Below are 22,158 nucleotides of genomic sequence, written 5' to 3'. Positions count from 1 at the left end.
GAAATGGAGAATTGCTGTTGTAATTGGTGCTACTACAGTGATCACCACGGTCTTCCGGGTCCTGTGCCAAGCGGCTGCCCTTCTGCATAGGGAACACATGAAGTTGCTCACTCGGCATGGCCACCATTCACAGAATGCCTTGTATTTTTTTTTTTCTATGAATACAAGCCATTTAATGGTTGGATGAAGTGGAGATTGTGAAAGCAACACCCCACCTCTCCATAATCTCTTATCAGAGAACACCTCAAAATTCATTGAAAAAAATACAAGGCATTCTGTGAATTTGCGGCCCCGCTGAAGGAACAAGCCCTTGTGGTTCCTATGCAGTGGGAAAGATACTTGGTACAGGACCCGGAAGACCACAGAGATCACTGTACCAGATGCAACTACTAAAGTGATTCTCCTCTTCCATAGCAATCCCACTGGTATGGAATATGTACAATATATTTACATTGGTAAAAGCTGGAGTAATGTAACTATGTAATAAAAAAAAACATACCTGAAGTCCAGTATTAAACCTTCCCCACTCTATCCAAGACTAGATAAAGAAGGTTTTGGCATGACATACACTTTAATCGTGAGATTCTCTTCATGTATCCCTCCCCAAAGATCCTTGACAGTGGCATACAGAGCTTGTTGTGTTCTTCAGTGTTACCAGGTTTTGAGCATAGAAAACTATGAAGACCCACAGGCCATGACAATGTCACGTGTTTATCTAATGGTAAGCAGCATTTGTCATTCTTCTGTGGGGTGTTTGTGACAAGTACAAGGAATGTTATTCGGGTAAGAAGCGTCACACTTTATTTACAAAAGAGAAGAGATAATACAGAGCAGTCCACAGAGAGAAAAAGGTGGCCCGAAGGGATAGACAGGACAACTATGTTGTGGGGCATTCAGTGTAGCCAGCTTCCTGCAGGATCGGGGATGGTAAAAGGTGGGTGGAGGGGGGCTGCTCTCTGACACGGCCGGGTCTTGGTTTGGGAGCAGTTTACTTCCAGCGGCCCCCAACTTTTCCTTTGCCTCCTCCAGCTGCTTTCTTGCTGCTGTAATGGGGAATAAATAAGCACGGGTTAGTGGACAGAGTACATACACAACAAGAACAGGAAAAGACCAGATACAGAAAATCGGGCATAGGGAACATTAGTGTTATGAAAATGTGTTAAAGAGGAACTGAACTCTGGAAGCTGTGCCCAAAAATAAGCAGGGTAGAGGGCAGAGGACTAGTCAATAGCATTGCCTGTTGTCTCCTTGCCGCTTGCCATTTTCCATTACAGGCAGTTCCCGGGTTACGAACAAGATAGGCGCTGTAAGTTTGTATGTTGAATTTGTATGCAAGTTGGAACAAGTGCGTTTTTTAAGTGTAACACCAGCCAAAAAAATATTTTTATGTTTTGGATAACATAGGGAAGGGTTAACTGACCATGGAGTGATGTAGGATTGCTGGCAGGTCCACTGGAAAGTAGGTGGCAGCATGCAGTGAGCAGCAAGGTGGCCTCCTAGTAGTTTCCAGGACCATCCTGATGCCCCACTTCCTCCGTTCTCCATTCCAAATCATATGTAATTTGGATGTTTGTAGCTCAGGATCTGCCCGTACTGACCTACCATGCCTTGTTCTTCACTGTGTCTCTGTATGGAAGAGGCCATCTTGGTAGAAACAGGGTATTGCTTTCTCATGTCAGAGCCTCCAGCAAGGAGAACAGAGAACAGCAAAGTAGTGATTTAACCAAATTTCACTCCAAATCTGTCAAGAGTATCAATCAGAGGCAACAGTGCGTTAGATCTCACATTACAGATATGAGGCTGTGTGGGTACAGGGATGCCAAGGCACCTTTGTTTACCAGGAAATACACTGCAATTTTTAGGGGGGAATTTTAGACCAAAAGTACATTTTTTCAGGGCATTGATTAGGCATAGTTACAATTTCTACTTTTTTCCTACAACATAGCAAACCTCTACTCTTTTAGTTCAGTTCAACTTTAAGGCAGGTAAAGAGAGAATACAAAAGATGGTGAAGGAGGACAAAAACAGAAATAGAAGAATGAGAAACAATACTGTTGGTATTGCAGGCCATTAAACCAATGCTATGAAACAAGCTGGCTTATGTAAAAGAATAATAACATTTTTCAGCTGTCTTCCTGAAAGTTCCAAATATTGGAAGTCTAAATGTTTGTAATTATCATCATTACAGGTGGGATTTAACATGGTCATCTGATTTCCTTTCTGGTAAATTCATTGGAAATCAATGTAGTGGGCTTCAAACAAAGCCTAACATGGCTAACTTAATACAACTGGATGGACTTAACAAGCGATCATATGTCAATAGAGTGTGACATTTTGCTAGGTATGAAAGTAGCCAGAAATGTTATAATTCGCTTCTTTATATGAGCCACTTGTTGGGTTTAATGGTCCTGCTAGTTTCCCCCATTTACACACAAACAAGCAGTGTCACTTACCATGTTGTCAGGTTAGTTTGGGAGAGACTGTACATTTTCTCCCACATGCTGCACTTCCCTTCAGATTATCATGCATATATGTCTCAAACACACACTGCTACCATTCTGCCATCACAATCGTAAAGGCCAACATCAGGCTTGGGTAAAACCAGAGTTACTGTAGTATAATGGAGGCCGTGAAGAGACTCCGGTCTTGTATGTGCTGACAGAACCGCAGTGTGCTCCTTATATACTGTACCTGACACACCAGGGTCAGCAGGGGGTTAGTTTACTTACTTGTTACTGCTCAGGGTTAGACTGGAGATATCATGGTAAGCTAGAGATATCAAGTGAAGAAGTGGTGTCCTATTCAGCCTGTGATATCTCTCAAGACCAGTGATATCTAAGGTACTTGTGAGGGCACACATCATCTCATAACTAGGTAGGTCAGTCATCAAGCCTAGGTGAGACTTGACACAAGTGTTCGGGTCACCCGTTCACTCTGAAGGCTGTCAAATTACGAGCTGAACAAGTAGTCTTATATACTGTGTTTTCTGAATTGATAGTCAAGTCTCTGCTGCGTATTCGTGACCAGTACACTTGTGGCTAGGCTGGGCTGAGCATAGTTGTTAGGTGATATTTGCAAGGCATCATAGGTCCAAGTTATGCAGTTATATTGCATTACATTGTCACTAGGCATTGGTTTTAATGCTTTAAAGTGCTTAAATTGGGTTAGCACAAAAGAGGGTTGAGTAGAACTGGTATATATTTACAAATTTCCTTTATGACACCGTAACGTACACACTGGTCTGGTAGCCATTTTGTAAGCTAAAGCAAAATTTGTGAGGATGCAGGGAATCGATTTCATTAGGAATTGCGGTCACAAAATGGCTGCTTCAATTCATAAAACGGCTGTCTCCACCAAATGTGCAGCAGTCCTAGATTTAACAAGCTGTTAATTGAAATTGGAGAAATATGGAAGGGAATTGTACCGAAGGGTGAAAATACTGTAGATGTATTAGTCGTTGTGATCTTGGTTGTTTGGGATAAATTGTATTTTTGAGAAAATACAAATAGTTTATTATAAACACGGGCAGTCCTACCAGAATCCATGCAGTGTTGATTTTAAGGGGCTACTGGTTTTCAAATATTTTTTTTTTTTTAATCAGTAGGTTAGAAATGAATTTGAATTTAGAAAAATATTCTGAACCTCATATTTCAGTTGATTGGGGATAAAATGCAGGCTGGGATTGGGGCAAGGCTGTTGTATCTAGCATTACTTACTGTTTCTGCAGCTGATCAATACGGTTCCTGAGGGTAGTAACCTGTTAAAACAACACACAACCCATTTATGCTGGAGAGTCCTTCACGATTCCTTACCTCCAACACCATGATACTTTGTCAGAGGTTCCTCAGGCCGCTTTTTGGAATGCTGTTACCTGGCACCCTCTCACCAGGGTGGAGATCCATATAGGCAAGATAGGAGTGGCAGAGTGTCTAGTGACCTGTACACACACAGATACCTCTAGGCATGTACCCAGACACACAGCTACTTACCTTTACTTAACACCCGGGCTGGGATATGTAGCAGAGGCACAACTACTCTAATCATAATCCAACAAAAGTGGGATCAAAGGACATCAAGACTACAAGTTTATCCAATAAAGAAATTTACAAGTTACTCTGGCTCTGTACTAAATCATCACATGATGGGTAGATAAGTCAGTATTGTTGGTACTTATTTTGAAAAGCTTTCTATTATATATATATATATATATATATATATATATATATATATATATATATATATATAATTACAAGATCCCAATTGGTTTGGTAGACAAATGATGATGAGTATACCATGGTTTGCATTTGTACTTCACAGAATGTGCCATCAAAAAGTTGATTGTGGTATTGGTAATAAAATAGGTCATTCAATGGTTGCATATCTTAACAATCAACAATCTAACGTGTTCAGCAGTCTTATTCTGAATGTTTGCCAAGCATTTTTTAGACTATTTATGATTTACAACAAATCTGAGAATTAGCCTGGACTTTCTAGTACAGAATAATTACATTATACACAAGAATGTGGGATCTCTTACTACAAATGTGTCCAAGTAAAGACACTGCAGCATGCCACATAACTAATTGTCTTAATATACAAGAACATTCTGTAAGCCACCAGTAGTATTCTGTCACCTGATGCAAACTTCTTTTTTTACACAAACTAAAATTAGCGAATTTGGGTATTACACATATACTGTATATGTATTTTGGATCATAACATAATCATGATGCAACAGGAAGTGAAACATCTCTTAAAACATGGAACCTTTTTGTAGTCCTGATGTCCTGGTTTGCCATATCCATGAACTTTCCTGGAGCCTTTGCTTCAGCCCCAAGCCCGGTCGTACTCAGTGCTACCCTGACACACACCTGAACAGACAGTTCAGTTGAGTTAGCCTCCTTCGTAAGAGGCTTCTCTACTTACAACTTAGAGAGTTCCTCTACTCTCCTGTGCAGGGTCGTAATCTAAGAAAAACCAAGATAATCATGTGAATATGGGATACTGGAAGCAAGTGCCTGGTAGGATAATGCGTGTTGGCCTCTTCTATATTACCTCTAATTCTTATATATAGAAGAGCAGCAGAGAGTGCTGTGCCCTCTACTTTGACTACATTTATCACTACAAATGCATCACTGCTACGCATATATTGGGTTTTTTTAATTACACCTCTAAAGTTATAAATGTACAAAATAGATGCCAGCCACTAAACACTTTCTATACAGAGTATAAGTGGCAGCCACCGAATGCTTTCTAATTGACCAACAGGTGCCAGCCACGGAATCACAATTTCCACCTCAGCCAATCAGAGGAGATCTTCTATTCGTTCATTAAAAATACAAGACTTCTCCTGAATGACAGATAAACATTCGGACTAACATGGTTTTGTTCCAGCAGACAGGAAGTCAGCCATACTTCTTGAACACACTTAGGTTGATTTACTAAAACTGGTGCACTCAGAATCTGATGTAGCTGTGCATGGTAAGCAATCAGCTTCTAACTTTATCTTTTTCAATTAAGCTTTGACAATAAAACCTGGAAGCTGATTGGTTTCTATGCAGAACTGAACCAGATTTTTCATGCTCTGGTTCTAGTAAATTTCCCCCACTTTGCCATTATACTGTATGATGCTAATGCTACAGCAATATGATAGCAAACACAAGGGCACATAGTAATGTAATGGAAATAGTTTGTTTGAGCCAGACATACTGGAAGGAAAAAAGACTAAAAAAAACTAATGTAGAGTCCACATCTAACGACTGGTAAACTGCAATATAAGAAATGTTTGCTTTAAGGTTTAGATATGCTTTAAGTGGGAACTCAAATGAGTCAAATACAATGCTGGCTAATTTAAATATCTCTGTATTTACTACAATAACAAAAATATGGTAAAACAAACCTGTACAAATGTGAACATCACATAATTTACTAAACACAAAAAAAAATTTGAAAGATGTACTCCTTGATTTACACTATACCTTTCCATTAATGAATAAAGCTGGGGCAGACTGAAAACTAGACATTGCAGATGTTTTCCATTGTGCATGTCATTTTTTCTAGTGTGCTTATTAATTATATTGCACAGTAGTGTGTTTTCAGCTGTTTTGTGAGATACATAATAGCAACAACAAAACATGCTTGTGTGGCAAAATGAAGAAATTGTCCAGTTTTTTTAGTCCTACAAATTTTATCAACAAAGCAAATTTAAACTAATGTGTAATTTTTTGAGTTGTAATTTCATAACTTGCGTAGGTATAGCCTTGATCAGAAATAATATTGTGGACAGCTGCCTTGCAGTCTAGAATGATCAAAGAAACAAAGGATCCTACAGACCGTAATAATATCAAAATTTGGTCACTAATATTATAATAATACTATAACCTCATCCTTGTTATCTACAGAAGTAAAATCTGTCTGGGGCAGTGCATTGACTTTAGACGTAATTTATTTGTTTATTGGACTCACCTCGTATTTCTGTTTCTTGAGCTTCTCTCCCATCTCAAACTTCTCGGACTCGAGCTCGTACAGCCAGTCCCACATCTCCTTAGCCTTGTCCCTGTTACAGAAAAGTCAACAGGTCAGATAAGTTTACATACAAATATGCTGCAGATCCAGGCAAAAAAATGAATGTTTAATCCAGGCAAAATTACTATTTTAGTTTTAGTTGGGTGGAATTACCCACTGGCTTCTTGGATCTTTTGCAGACTCTGGTATAAAGATCTTTCAAATGGAGTATCCAGCTCTGTACCCTGTTGCTAGAAAGTCAAAACCTCTGCAGTAGATTTTGTCTTATAATATAAATGAAGACTTAAACTGAGCCCATCACAGTGGGTGAGACAGGTGGGTGGATTTGAAAACTCAAAAGTCTTATCACTGGACTTCTGGAGCAACAAAAAAAGCTGTGTGGTGGTTCTATCTACTCGCTTTTACCCAATACTGAAATGTCCACTTTGGGTGAACAAACGTTTTATATCTTAACTCCAAGCAGACATAAAACAAAACACATTAATGCAGCTCTGTATTCATTAACACATCATGACATATGTTTGTTGTAATGCAAACAGTGTAAGTATTTAGAATTTTGATTGTATTAGCCTCTTGCAATCTTCTTCACAGCAGACAGCAAGAAGGTGAGGGCACCACGAGGAGCCAATAGGTTGTGCAGTTCTCAAGTGCTAACAAGTGACATACTGAGTCAGCAGAATAAAATGAGGTCTACTAGAGGGTTGTACTGTATGGCAGAGCTGTGTAAATCTCAGGACTAATGAAATACAATTCCTTTGGCAGGTGAAATCTCTCTCATGTACTGTATATATTTTCGCTGTTCCCCTAGATTCCAGTATTGTCCAAAGACACCTGAACGTCAATGTTTACCTGAGTTTGTCCTCACTCATGTGGTCAACATTCAAGGCCTTGCGACGATCTGCCAAAATCTTCTTTTTCTGCTCACGGGCTGTTTGCTTCTTGCCTCTCTTCTGGTCAGCCTACAGAGGAAACATTACCAAATCAGTGATTTTCAACATTTTATCAGCTGCTCCCCCAAATGTTATGTTTTGTTCTTGGAGGCTGATGGGGGTATTTCTTGATAATGTTCATTAAACAGCAACAGACTTGGTCCCAGTGATGGGTACCAATCTGTGTTGTATGGCTGTCTAACCTTCTGAGTCACCCAGCCCATAGAAGAGTACACTAATATCAGTAGTGGATTGGAATGAGTGCAGATATGACTTCTGTTAGTCCTTGCGCTCTGCATTTTCTCTGTCTTTTCTAAAGCTAGCGTAGATAGTCCTGTCACCAACAAGATCTGAAATCTGAGATGGTGTGCAGGGGATGATGGGTGTTTAATATAAGGGATGATTACAAGTACAGTAGATACCAAAGAACATTGTAATATGCATGTTCCCACTGGCCGCTGTGTTTTGAAAATGGTGCAGTAACCTTTTTTTCTGATGAAACGCAGACTCGCAGACCCACAATAGTGTGAGCCAGGCCTCAAGTCAGTCTGGGCCTCATCTAATAAAGTGTGAAGGGAAACTGGGACTGGCGTCCTTCAAACATCCAGTCAAGTGCACAAGAATTTTAGGAAAAAAAGGTAGATAGGGAGCTAGCCAGAGAAGAATCATCTTGATGCAGTTTGCCAGCTTGATGATGTATTGCAATAGATATTACCCTATTACAATATATGCTAAATAAGAATCTGTGTTTTTAATTCATAAATATTCAAAGTATTGCAATAAACATGTTTACACTTTTGTAAATCAAGCCCTATATCTTGTTTTGTCTTTAGATGGTGGACCTGCTCACCTTGGCCAGGTAGCTGCTGTATGTGGCTCCCATGGAAGACAGAGCCTTCTTCTTCTTCATATCATCCTCAGCACGTCTCATGGCATCTTGTTCCTCTCTTCTTGCCTTCTCCTCCTGTAGCAGCATTATAATAATGATTGGGGATATACTCTAAGGCTTTTACAATAAACTCTAAAAGCAATACAGTGTTTATACAATTCAGAAGTGTTCAAGAATATTATTATTGTACACCCTACATGCCAAAATTGCAATATATTTTGTGATATTTTTATGATGTAAAACATGTATAATTATTACTCTTTATACATAAATGTAATGATATTAATAATACTTAATATCAGTCCTTATTTTATAAAGTGCCAATGTATTGTGTGGTATTACATGCATGCATTGCACAGTAAAGGTGCTTACAGACACCAAATGATGGCCATCCTGGCATGCATGATTTGGACACTGAATGATTATTCTTATGAGCCTACTATATGAATAGGTGTGAATATGGTACACAAGATATACAATTGTGACTGAGAGTTTCTGAGCATACTCACAGCAAGTCTGTTCTGACGTTCCTTCTCCTTCTCTGCTCTGGTCCTTTGCTGGTCAGCTCTCTCAGTTCTGCGTTTCTCCTGAAAACCATAAGAAAATTGGGAGATCAGAAACCCTTGTACCAAACACAGCAAATTTACTGTACATTCATACAGACATTATGACTGTGAGAGCTGTGAAAATGTGGAATAGACTCCCTCAAGAGTTGGTTCTGGCCAGCTCTGTGGATTGCTTTAAAAAAGTCCTGGATTCTTTCTTAGATACACAGAATATAACTGGATACTAACATTTATAGGTAAAGTTGATCCAGGGAATATCCGATTGGGGGATCAGGAAGGAATTTTTTTCCCTGCAATAGCAAATTGCATCATGCTTTGCTGGGTTTTTTGCCTTCCTTTGGATCAACTGTGGGTATAGGATTATAACCTTTTTTTTTTTTTTTTTTTTTTTTTTTAATGGTTGAACTGGATGGACTTTTGTCTTTTTTCAGCCAGACTAACTATGTAACATTAGGTTTAATTCCCAAAGCCACAACACCAGGATACAGTTTTGTTTAAAAAAAAAAGGTGACAGTTTCAGAGAGCTATGAGATTTGAAAGTGACAGCAGTTACATGGCCTAAATAAAGATCCCTCTCCTTGTAATAAAGGAGAACTCCAGGCAAAAGTCTAATTTTTTTTAAATCTGCAGTGTAAAAAAAAAAAAAAAGTGTGGTCTCATGAGCTGTTTTCCACTTTAGGTATCCTTCTGTGAATGCTATCTGGTCTGAACAAATGTGCAAATACTCAAGCAATGGACTGGGTATTCTGTGAACCATTCTCAGAAAACAAGATGTTTTGTGAATGCAAAGGGAGAAGGGGGTGCACAAAGGACACTGTGGTTTCTGCAGATGAGAACACCCAAAGCCGCAGCGAGCCGGAGGTATAGCAAGAGCTATACTAGCCTAGCCTTTCTCAACCAGGATGACCAGGCACCCTGAGGTGCCTTGAGGTTTCTTCAGGGGTGCCTTGGAAAAATGTCTACAAATTGCCCAAAACTTGTATACAAGCCAGCGGGTGGAACAAGTCTGCCTTCTAGTTACACAAAGCCACAGGTTTTCATTGAGCACCATTACGGCCTTCTAGCCGCCGGCATCCTGACAACCAATGGCATCATTCGTTGATAAGGAGGATGTCAGCTGTTTTCACGCCATCTTAATTTGACCCTCCCCTTCCCCTCTCTGTCAGTGCTGGGGTCACATTAGCTCAGTGAAGGAGAAGAGAAACATTGGAATAGTAGTCAGTACCAGGGTTCAAAAGTGTATTGGCTTTGGAAGAGTAAATCACCTCTAACGCTGGGTGTCCTACATGTGTGGATTTGTTATATAAAACTATTAGAATAGTTTTTCACATGTTAGAATGGGGTGCTCTTTTAAAATTATGGACAGTCTTGAGGCACCCTATTTTAGAACGGGGTGCCTCAAGACTGTCCATCATTCTAAAGGGTGCCTCGGAACTGTCCATCATTTTAAAGGGTGCCTTGACTGAAAAAAGCTTGAGAAACACTGTACTATCCCATATGAATAAAGGTGTAACCATTAAATAAATGACTGATACTTGAAGTGGCATACACTTCATGAGACCTAACTTTTTTACACCACAACTTAAGGCCTCATGTACACTGGATATTTTTTCTGCTGCTCCTAGGGCTCCTTTGGCACTTTTTTATTTCCTGCCTCTAAACGCCCCTGCATGTTATCCTATATGTCTGTGCACAAATAGGCATTTGGAGGAGTTTAGAGGCAGAAAAGAAACACTGCCAGTATGTCCAGGAGCAGCAGAGTTTTGCAGAAAAAACGCTTGATGTGCCTAAACGCATGTAAATGTGCCAAAGCGCTAGGCACGTTTAGTACTTGTGCAAAAATTAATTTCAGTTGCCAGAACAAAACATTATTCCGGCCAGTGAAATTAATTAACGCCCTAATTGACGTGCTTAAATTCCTTACACGAGTTTACAAGTGTCAAGCGTTCTTTCTGCAAAAAATGCTGCCAAAATGTCCAGTGTGCATAAAGCCTAATGAATATTATCTGGAGTTGTGCTTTAAAGGGTAACTCCATTTTTGTGGGAAAAATATAGCAAATAAAAAAAATAATATAGCATATACCATTGCAACACAAGCCATATTGTGATTGAATGTTATTAAAAATTAACTTTCCTTTTCAATCTGCAGCGCTGCAATTTTCTGTAAAATGCAATGCAATGTGGCAGCCTAGAGGCGTTCTGTACACAGATGGTGTGCAGGACACCCCCCTGAAATGTAACTTCCTGCTTGTATGATTGGCTCCCTGGTTTTCCCAAAAGTCTGCACTAAGATACAAGGCATATTTTGGGCACCCCCTGCACAAAAATGTCATTTTTGGTCAGATACTCCCAAAGCAAAATCACATCTAAAAGGATGCTGACCCTGCCACTTTCCTCATTAGAACCCTGCCAGTGCAGCAACTGAATAATAATTATACATTGCTCCCATTCATGATTACTCTGCACATGGACGCAGACAAATAAACAACTATTTCTTCAGAATAATAAACAGTAGGATCCTGCAACAAAGTTAGTTAAAATCACTGCAATGTACATAGATCACCCAGAGGGGAAGGTTTGTTTCCTCAGCAAAAGTGGAGTTACTCTTTAACACAGATTGACGGCCAGGTGGGACACTCACCGTTGTGACTGGGCGTTATATGACATCCTTTTAAAACAAGCTACTTACACAGTCGTGGGGCTGCGCAGCGGCGTGATCTGTCACTCGCTGTGTCCACGGGACACAGCCGATGACATATCACTAAACCGGCCCGTTGCCAGTGTCATGTGACTGCTGTGACCAATCACAGCAGATCACATGTCAATTGTATACAATGGATGGCTTCCTGTCATGCCATCCATTGTATGCACTTATGTTGTTAGCTGTGACTGGTCAAGGCAGTCACATGATACAGACAGGACCAATCACAGCCCATCTGTATCCTGTGGTCAGCTTTGCCTAATCACAGCTAATCACAACAAAAGACTGAATGAATCAGTTTCATTCAGAAACAATAATTGCAAATATCAATTAAATACATTGGTATTGGCAATTATAATGTATTAAAAAAAATCCTAATTACTTGCCCAGAGTAGTCCAATGTTACTATGGTAACATTGTAATACTTTGGTCACAGTGTGCTGAAAAATAAAATAGTATAAAAAAAGGAAAAATTTTATAAAAAATAAACAAAATAATAGAAACATTTGAAAAAAAATACAAATTCAATTATTATTATTATTATTATTATCATCAAAGAAATGAAGCAGAAAACATTTTTACCTAAATTTATGAAGAAATGTTATTTATTTGCAAAATTTTATAACAGAAATGAAGAAAAGTGTGTTTTTTTTCAAAAGTTTCAGGTGTTTTTTGTTTTATTTAGCAAAAAATAAAAAAGTCAGTGGTGAATAAATACCACCAAAAGAAAGCTCTATTTGTGTGAAAAAAATTATAAACATTTTATATGGGTACAGTGTTGCATGACCTCGCAATTGCCATTCAAAGTGCGACAGCGCTGAAAGCTGACCTGGGCAGGAAGGAGGTAGAAGTGCCCGGAGTTGAAGTGGTTAATGCTTTGTGAATTGCTCCATTTACAGAAACATTTATGAAATCTCTGCCATCTTGTGGACAAATTAGAGAATACATGTGTTGCTTTAACATTTGTAACACATATGCTGGAAAGACTAATGATGGACTAACTACAATGTTATACAGGTGATAGAATTAAGGCCTTTGATAACATTGTCAGAACTTCAGTCACAAGCATGTAACTTACAATTCTGTCCTTCAATGCAATAAGCTCTTCCTCTTCCTTCTTACGAGCCTCAAAGTGTTGATCAATCAGTGACTGCAGCTCAATCAAGTCCTTGTTCTGTCTTTTCTTCTGGATATCCTGCAGACCAAAATACAAGTATAGATCAGAATAATATTAACACAGTGCTGTGTTCCCCTTCCAGAACATGAAAATCCCAGTGTGGCAGACGTCTGAGATCAGCGCCTGATTTTCTACTTCTTGTGGTCCCGCATTTCAGCAAGTTGACGTGGACTGCTCCATCAAGTTTGCCTGGATTTATCTATTACATAATGGTTTGCCAATTTTGAGGCAATGACCATCTGCCTTTAGTAGGAAAAGTATGGTAACTATCATTTTGGGACTCTCCCTTTTATTTTCTTAGTGTACTTACATCAAAGTCTACTTTCTCTCCTTCTGGGATTTTAGGTGCTGTGAGTCTGCAACACAAATACACAGCATTAAGTGTTGATTGCTATCGTTTACCATTTTGACTAAAGCTCTATGCAGTTTGATTGGCTACTAAATGTTTCTGCTCTTTGCACATTATTATTGCTCTTCGTTCTGATTTTTGAAAGCAAGGGGTCTCCAAACTGCGGCACGAGGGCTGGATATAGCCATTTGCTACCCTTTATCTGGCCCTTGGGGCACTATTCCTTCCACTGAGACCAACAATGGGGCAGCACTTCTTCCATTGAGACCAATGATGGTGTACTATTCTTCCCACTAATACCAATGATGGGGCACTACTCCTACTGACCATCAACCCTAAGGCCATGTTTATTCTCACTGATTCTGGGGCCAGGTCATTTTCTACACTCACTAGCCCTAGTCTGACCCTCCCAAAGTCTGAAGGACCGTATATTGGCCCTTTGTTTGAAAAGTTTGGAGACCCCTGTTTTAAAGTAACAACAGAAACATGTAAATATTGTTTATCAACTTACACATACAAATTTGGTTGTCAAACAAGAATCTTTGTGGAGCACTGGTGAACTTATGCTGGCCATGCACATTACAAACAGATTTTATAATCTTTTTTTTTTTTTTTTTTTTAGATTTAGCAACAACGATTTGGAACAAGGGCCTTGTTTACTTATAATCCCTCATTTTACACAAATTTGAGAACTCTATAAGAAATTGTATAGCGATTGTATAATCAGATTGTAAGATGTATGGCTGGCTTTATTCTTTATACATACATATACATAGATAGCTGTCCAATCTTTCTTATTGCTGGGGGCTCTCCTCCGATAGGGTCTGCCCCTTGCCTTTTTATTGGTCCTGAGGCATGTCCTAATACTGATCTACTGTACAATACAATCCTTTCTTATGGAGATTTTAAACCAGGGCTTGAAAAAGCCACTTGCCCGCTCGCCAAATGCGAGGAGAACTTCCTCTGTGGTGAGCGGCGAGCAGTGAGCACAGATGAAGCATGGAGCGGCTGCACCTGTGCTCCAAGCCTCATTGTGAAGCCGAGTTCCGGTTTACAACTTCTGGTTTCCGGCTTCTGTGGCACCGCCGCTGAGGGGACAGGTGCAGGAGAGGTCCACTCTCCTCCGCTGAGAGGAGACACCCTCTCCACCTCCATGGGGGACTTGGAGGGACTAGGAATAAGTACTGTATACAACATATCATATCACTATAATGGAGTACAGGGCAGCTGGGATATACGTACTGTATACATGTCATATCGCTATAATGGGGTACAGGGGAGCTGGGATATACATTACTGTGTACACGTCATATTACTATAATGGAGTACAGGGGAGCTGGGATATACATTACTGTATACATGTCATATCACTATAATGGAGTACAGGGGAGGGGGATATACATTACTGTGTACATGTCATATCACTATAATGGAGTACAGGGGAGCTGGGATATTCATTACTGTGTACATGTCATATCACTATAATGGAGTACAGGGGAGCCTGGATATACATTACTGTATACACGTCATATCACTATAATGGAGTACAGGGGAGGGGGATATACATTACTGTATACATGTCATATCACTATAATGGAGTACAGGGGAGCTGGGTATACATTACTGTATACAGGTCATATCACTACAATGGAGTACAGGGGAGCTGGGATATACATTACTGTATACATGTCATATCACTATAATGGAGTACAGGGGAGGGGGATATACATTACTGTATACACGTCATATCACTATAATGGAGTACAGGGGAGCTGGGATATACATACTGTATACACATCATATCACTATAATGGAGTACCGGGGAGCTGGGATATACATACTGTATACACGTCATATCACTATAATGGAGTACAGGGGAGGGGGATATACATTACTGTATACATGTCACATCACTATAATGGAGTACAGGGGAGCTGGGATATACATTACTGTATACATGTCACATCACTATAATGGAGTACAGGGGAGCTGGGATATACATTACTGTGTACATGTCATATCACTATAATAGAGTACAGGGGAGCTGGGATATACATTACTGTGTACATGTCATATCACTATAATGGAGTACAGGGGAGCTGGGATATACATTACTGTATACATGTCATATCACTACAATGGAGTACAGGGGAGCTGGGATATACATACTGTGTACATGTCATATCACTATAATGGAGTACAGGGGAGCAGGGATATACATTACTGTATACATGTCATATCACTACAATGGAGTACAGGGGAGCTGGGATATACATTACTGTATACATGTCATATCACTATAATGGGGTACAGGGGAGCTGGGATATACATTACTGTGTACATGTCATATCACTATAATGGAGTACAGGGGAGCTGGGATATACATTACTGTATACATGTCATATCACTATAATGGAGTACAGGGGAGCTGGGATATTCATTACTGTGTACACGTCATATCACTATAATGGAGTACAGGGGAGGGGGATATACATTACTGTATACATGTCATATCACTATAATGGAGTACAGGGGAGCTTGGATATACATTACTGTATACATGTCATATCACTATAATGAAGTACAGGGGAGCTGGGATATACATTACTGTGTACATGTCATATCACTATAATGGAGTACAGGGGAGCTGGGTATACATTACTGTATACAGGTCATATCACTACAATGGAGTACAGGGGAGCTGGGATATACATTACTGTATACACGTCATATCACTATAATGGAGTACAGGGGAGCTGGGATATACATACTGTATACACGTCATATCACTATAATGGAGTACAGGGGAGGGGGATATACATTACTGTATACATGTCACATCACTATAATGGAGTACAGGGGAGCTGGGATATACATTACTGTATACATGTCACATCACTATAATGGAGTACAGGGGAGCTGGGATATACATACTGTGTACATGTCATATCACTATAATGGAGTACAGGGGAGCTGGGATATACATTACTGTGTACATGTCATATCACTATAATGGAGTACAGGGGAGCTGGGATATACATTACTGTATACATGTCATATCACTATAATGGAGTACAGGGGAGCTGGGATATTCATTACTGTGTACACGTCATATCACTATAATGGAGTACAGGGGAGGGGGATATACATTACTGTATACATGTCATATCACTATAATGGAGTACAGGGGAGCTGGGATATACATTACTGTGTACATGTCATATCACTATAATGGAGTACAGGGGAGCTGGGTATACATTACTGTATACAGGTCATATCACTACAATGGAGTACAGGGGAGCTGGGATATACATTACTGTATACACGTCATATCACTATAATGGAGTACAGGGGAGCTGGGATATACATACTGTATACACGTCATATCACTATAATGGAGTACAGGGGAGGGGGATATACATTACTGTATACATGTCATATCACTACAATGGAGTACAGGGGAGCTGGGATATACATTACTGTATACATGTCATATCACTATAATGGGGTACAGGGGAGCTGGGATATACATTACTGTGTACATGTCATATCACTATAATGGAGTACAGGGGAGCTGGGATATACATTACTGTGTACATGTCATATCACTATAATGGAGTACAGGGGAGCTGGGATATACATTACTGTATACATGTCATATCACTATAATGGAGTACAGGGGAGCTGGGATATACATACTGTATACATGTCATATCACTATAATGGAGTACAGGGGAGCTGGGATATACATTACTGTGTACATGTCATATCACTATAATGGAGTACAGGGGAGCTGGGATATACATTACTGTATACATGTCATATCACTATAATGGAGTACAGGGGAGCTGGGATATACATACTGTATACATGTCATATCACTATAATGGAGTACAGGGGAGCTGGGATATACATTACTGTATACATGTCCTATCACTATAATGGAGTACAGGGGAGCTGGGATATACATTACTGTATACGTGTCATATCACTATAATGGAGTACAGGGGAGCTGGGATATACATTACTGTATACATGTCATATCACTATAATGGAGTACGGGGGAGCTGGGATATACATTACTGTATACATGTCATATCACTATAATGGAGTACAGGGGAGCTGGGATATACATTACTGAGTACATGTCATATCACTATAATGGAGTACAGGGGAGCTGGGATATACATTACTGTGTACATGTCATATCACTATAATGGAGTACAGGGGAGCTGGGATATACATTACTGTATACATGTCATATCACTATAATGGAGTACAGGGGAGCTGGGATATACATTACTGAGTACAGTTTTATATTTTGGACTCTTTATTCTAAAGAAAAATGTAATTTCATAAGCTTTAAGGGGGTGTGGTTGGAGGCGGGGCAGAGGTGGGGATTGGGGCGGGGCGGGGTGGGGGCAGACCTGGGCAAGGTTGGGTGGGGCAACTGGTGGAGAGTAAGTTTTGTGACCGGCTAGAAGGTCTGGACTCAAAATTGTAACCCCTGTTTTAAACAATTTTAATTAGCCGTTACTTAAAATATCATCTAGCCACTGAGTGGACCTGAACATTTTCTCTATTTTTGGTTAGCAGTTATTGAAGAGTGAAAAGCAAACAATTTTTAAATATAATTTGCTAGACTTTAGAGGGGTTGATTTACTAAAGACAAATGGGCTGTTCACGTTGCAAGGGCATTTTCTCTTAGTTTAGTGAATGAGGCAAAAATTCACTTTGCAAAGAATACTCAAGCATGTGCAAGGAAATTTAAAAAGAAAATTATTTTGCTTAGACATGAATAGATGATGGAAGCTAGGAGAGCATCACCTCATTTATTAAGGCAAGGAAAAATTCCCTTGCAAAGTGCACAGCAATTTGCCTTTAGTAAAACACCTCTTCCATGATAATGGATGATGCACCTATATACATCACTGCCTCCTACAGAGAACAGCTGTTATCTCCACATGCAATACTATGCAGACAATCCTGAATGTGACATAAGGCAGTCATCAGTCTCTGCATTTGTAGCATGTTTGATAAATTATATACTGCATGGTATAAGAATGCTTTGTGCAATGTGAAACATTTGCTGGACACAGCAGAGAATGTGTGGGTGTGTGAGTATGCAAGCACACAATGGATTCAAGAAATGCCACTTACTTTGGTTTTGGCTTCTCTTCTTCAATCATACATTGAACAAGGAGAGATGAAAAAAATATAATTGAGAATTCAATATATAACAGAGGGGGTAGGAAAGGGAAGTGCATGGTAACAATTAACCAACCTGGAGACAATTCTAGACAGAGGGTTCAGGTAAGATTGTCCCACAGTTTACTTTATTGTCTTATATGTGAAACCACTTTTCCTTAATACTAAATCCCCATGGACAGCAGAATAACAGTACTATGGTCAGAACTGTCAGAGGATAAGTATCTCTACACTAAACCATTTGTAATACAGGCAGCCTGAGGATAATCTGGCACAGTAGTACTCATTCAGAAGACCCGTTCCTTGAAGGACAACTCAATGAAACTCCCCTACCTGTGGATCTGTGCAAAGGGGAAAGACTTTTGAGTGCTTTATTTATTTATTTCAGGTACTTATATAGCACTGTCAATTTTTGCAGCGCTTTACATATATATTCTACATTCACATCAAGGAGTGTACAATCTAAGGTGCTTTTTGTAAATGTTACTCGCCTGATTGTCCCAACACCTTTAATGCATGAAGCACCTGAATTCCTGCTCTACGCCTCCATTTTATGGAGTTTTCCCTCAAAACCTTTAAGGTCTAATATGGAGACAGGGGTACAGCCACACAGGGTTAAATGTCTCTCTGACTATTGCTATAAAGGGGAAAATCATATAAATAAGACAGAGAATGGAATAATTTATTCATGTTATGTAATGCCTCTTCCCCTAACTTCACAAATCCACTTTGTTGAAGTTGCATTGAGCTGCCCTTTAGTGGTACTTTAATCTTATAGAAAAGGCAATGAATATTTACATTTTTTTCTGAGTTGCCAGTTCTATACATATAAGGAAAATATTTATATACACTCTGTATTAGTTTCAATTGATTGATATCCATATTATGGATCATAAATGACTGGATATAAATATGCCCTCATGACCCCGTGCCATAGTTTTCTTGATAAACAGAATGCAAAAAGTTAGAGGGAGAAAAACTCAATCCACAGTCAATCAAATGGTTCGTTAATGGGGGGAAAAAAACAGATGTTATATCTTCATCCAGAGACACAATGGAATGTGGTAAAGTGTGAATTCTGAAGGCGAAAAAGGGAAAGGGTACAGATAAAGGAAAGAACACAAAATTATAGACCTTGGTAAGATAAAAGGGAATGAACAAAGGAACAGGTATACGGACAAAATAGGAAAGTCATCTGTAGATGAAATGTAGAATAAGCCTGGAAGCAGATGTGATATAAAATAAAATTGAGTTTACAGAATGATTCATTCAACCGTAAGTAGATAGATTTGATATTAAAGCTATAGTGAAGCTATAGGCAGATAAGGCAGAATAAAGCTGTAGGTAGTTAAGTACATGGAAGCTATAGTTAAATATGTTGCTATAAAGGGACATATGTAGTTTAAATGGAGGCTGTAAGTAGAAAAGAGGGAAATGAAGCTGTAAGCAGATGAGTTGCAGAATGGGGCAAAAGGTACATAAACAGGACAATGTATAAATATATGGCATATAAAATAATGCTGTAAGCATTTTAGTAGGGGAATGAATATATAGGTAGATAAGATATGCAGTAAGGCAGAGTGAGTTGAATCATTTAAGCTATTGGTAGAAGGGTGACATACATAAGCTATCATTGGTTAGATCATTGAAATAGAGATAGGTAAAAAGTGACAAGTTTATGTATAATTTCTGGCTCATCACCCTATAGTACAGTCAGACAGGGATAGTATATGACACAGCCAATATCTTAAGGGAACTGCATGTAAAGTTCAGGAGCTGTTCACACGTAACAAATATACCTTGAGCAAACAGCTTTCCATAAAAATTATATGGATATTGATCTACAAGGATGATATTCTAGGTAGCTGATCAGTTAGATTACATTTAGCTGATACCAATGTAGATAATACAGAAAAACAAAATACTAAAGCAGTCCATAGATTATGCAATTTTCTTTCCTTCTACCATGGGTGGAAGTAAAGAATATGGCTTGATTCCCCAATCAACACAGTCAGTGTTGATTGGGGAATCCCTCCTGCAGTGTTATAGTATTATTCCAGCATGGAGCCTTCCAGGTCAGAAGAACACAATGATCACTGCTGGCAGCTATAGCCACCAGCAGTGATCACATGAAAGAAAAAACTCTTCAGGCTGGTTGTACTGAAGTCGATTGATGGATCGACATCAGTACAACCAGCCTTCCCATATATGGATTGAATCTCAGCATGTCCCTGCTGAACTGGTCAAGATTTGATCCATCTATGGCTGGCTTAAAAGAGTTTACATTATGTTAGAGATAAAGGTGGGATATACAGAACGTAAAATCTAGATGCAGGGGATGATGAAGTTTTACAGATAGAGAGCAATATGTTTCCAGAAAAAGAAGAATTTAAAAGCATATGACAGTACAGGTACAAGTTCAGAAGAAGTTCTAGACAAAAGATTTTAATTTTAAGATATATTATAGGGACAGGAGCTATTGTAGAAAAAGACAGTGGAAAATCTAGATAGCTGCAGGGGACGGTGTTGGCATAGATAGAATAGGGTGATATCCCAATCTAGTAGAAGATAGAGATGGTAGAGGTGAATGCTGGTTACATAAGAAGAGAGCCCTATATACATGAAAACAGGGTCAGAGGATATGAAGAATAAGAAAGCTGGAATGATAAGAGGACAAGGAAAGGGACAAATAAGAAGGAATGGAAGCACATGATGTTAGGAAGTACTGTATAAGAAATATGGGAAGGTGAGGAAGTAAGGAAAGAGACAGAAAAGGGAGTGGAAAAGTATACCAATAAGAGGTATAGGAGAGGTGGTGAGGTTTTTCAGAGCAGAAAGCATACTGATGACAATTGAGAGGTAAAAGAAAAGAAGGAAGGTAAAGAGAGAGACAACTGAAAGGTGAGGTAAAGCATATGGATAATAGGTACAGGAAAGGTAGGAAAGTGAGGAAACAGAGACTTGAGATGATGACGAAAGCATTCCAAAGAAAGCATACCGATGAGAGGCATAAAGGATAAGAGTTAAGTACTAGTAGATGTATATACAAAAATTCCCATAAGTTGATGACTTGATGAGTGGCATTCAAAAGTTCTTCAAAATTTTGTACGCTTTTAACATTTGATTTTGGAATGAATGTATATTCCCAAAAGAAAACCACATACACTGCATGAAATCTGTTCTAAAAAAAATTCCATCCTGCTCCAACAAGATTTCTTGCCACTGTGGTCAAAAACCATCATCAGTTTGACTCCTCTAATGACTCCAAAACATTCCTGAAACTCTTTGAAAGGATATGTAGTTGAAGTGAATAGAAAAGCTAGAAAGACAACAGTGAGAGGAATGACAGACAAATTAATTGAAGAAGAAAGAAAGGAGGATGAGAACAGTATGAAAGAATGAAGATGAGAGTCATTGGACAGACAAAAAAATGAGAGGTGTAAGAAAGGTAGGAAAATGAGAGGTGGATAAAATAAGCAGATAAGAAGAGGAAATAAAGGCAGCGATGAACAAGATATACCAAAGACAGGCAGAAGAGATGAATAAGAATAAGGTAAATATAGACAACATGCAGAATGAGATGAGAAGCTTTTGCTTTACATAGATTCAAGCGACAGCAATGGTAGAGGGAAATACATTTCCAGATAACTATACAGAATAGGAATATGATAGGACAAATATTAAGAGGAACATTGTAGATAGACGATAGGGAATATTCAAGTAAAGGGTTCAAGGGATAGAGACTGAAGATGAAGGGGGTTAGATTTATAGATAAATACAAAGGAAACAAATGAGGAGGCAGACCAGAGAAGAA

The 22,158-nt window shown here is 39.1% G+C and overlaps 1 protein-coding gene across 7 annotated transcripts in view; it reads right to left on the bottom strand.

Moving 5' to 3' along the window:
* Positions 1-775: 775 nt before the first annotated feature.
* TNNT3 (troponin T3, fast skeletal type) overlaps positions 776-22,158 on the bottom strand; it is a 40,219-nt gene continuing 18,836 nt past the window's right edge. For 6 of the 7 annotated variants that reach the window (XM_089655071.1, XM_089655073.1, XM_089655074.1 and 3 more), the window contains 9 exons: positions 18,297-18,315; positions 13,098-13,143; positions 12,689-12,805; positions 8,853-8,930; positions 8,305-8,418; positions 7,375-7,484; positions 6,466-6,556; positions 3,717-3,757; positions 776-1,043 (listed from right to left, as the gene is read on the bottom strand). In XM_089655071.1, coding sequence (XP_089511197.1) covers positions 989-1,043; positions 3,717-3,757; positions 6,466-6,556; positions 7,375-7,484; positions 8,305-8,418; positions 8,853-8,930; positions 12,689-12,805; positions 13,098-13,143; positions 18,297-18,315 — 671 coding nt within the window. In that variant the 3' untranslated portion in view covers positions 776-988. Of the gene's footprint in view, positions 1,044-3,716; positions 3,758-4,926; positions 4,968-6,465; positions 6,557-7,374; positions 7,485-8,304; positions 8,419-8,852; positions 8,931-12,688; positions 12,806-13,097; positions 13,144-18,296; positions 18,316-22,158 lie in introns of all 7 variants that reach the window. The other variant, XM_089655072.1, reaches the window with a different exon arrangement.

This window comes from Staurois parvus, unplaced genomic scaffold (genome assembly GCF_062004578.1).
Source record: "Staurois parvus isolate SC_StPar_1 unplaced genomic scaffold, SC_StPar_1.0 ptg000818l, whole genome shotgun sequence".
In the NCBI taxonomy this organism is placed as follows: domain Eukaryota; kingdom Metazoa; phylum Chordata; class Amphibia; order Anura; family Ranidae; genus Staurois; species Staurois parvus.
This window is presented reverse-complemented; position numbering and strand designations above follow the sequence as displayed.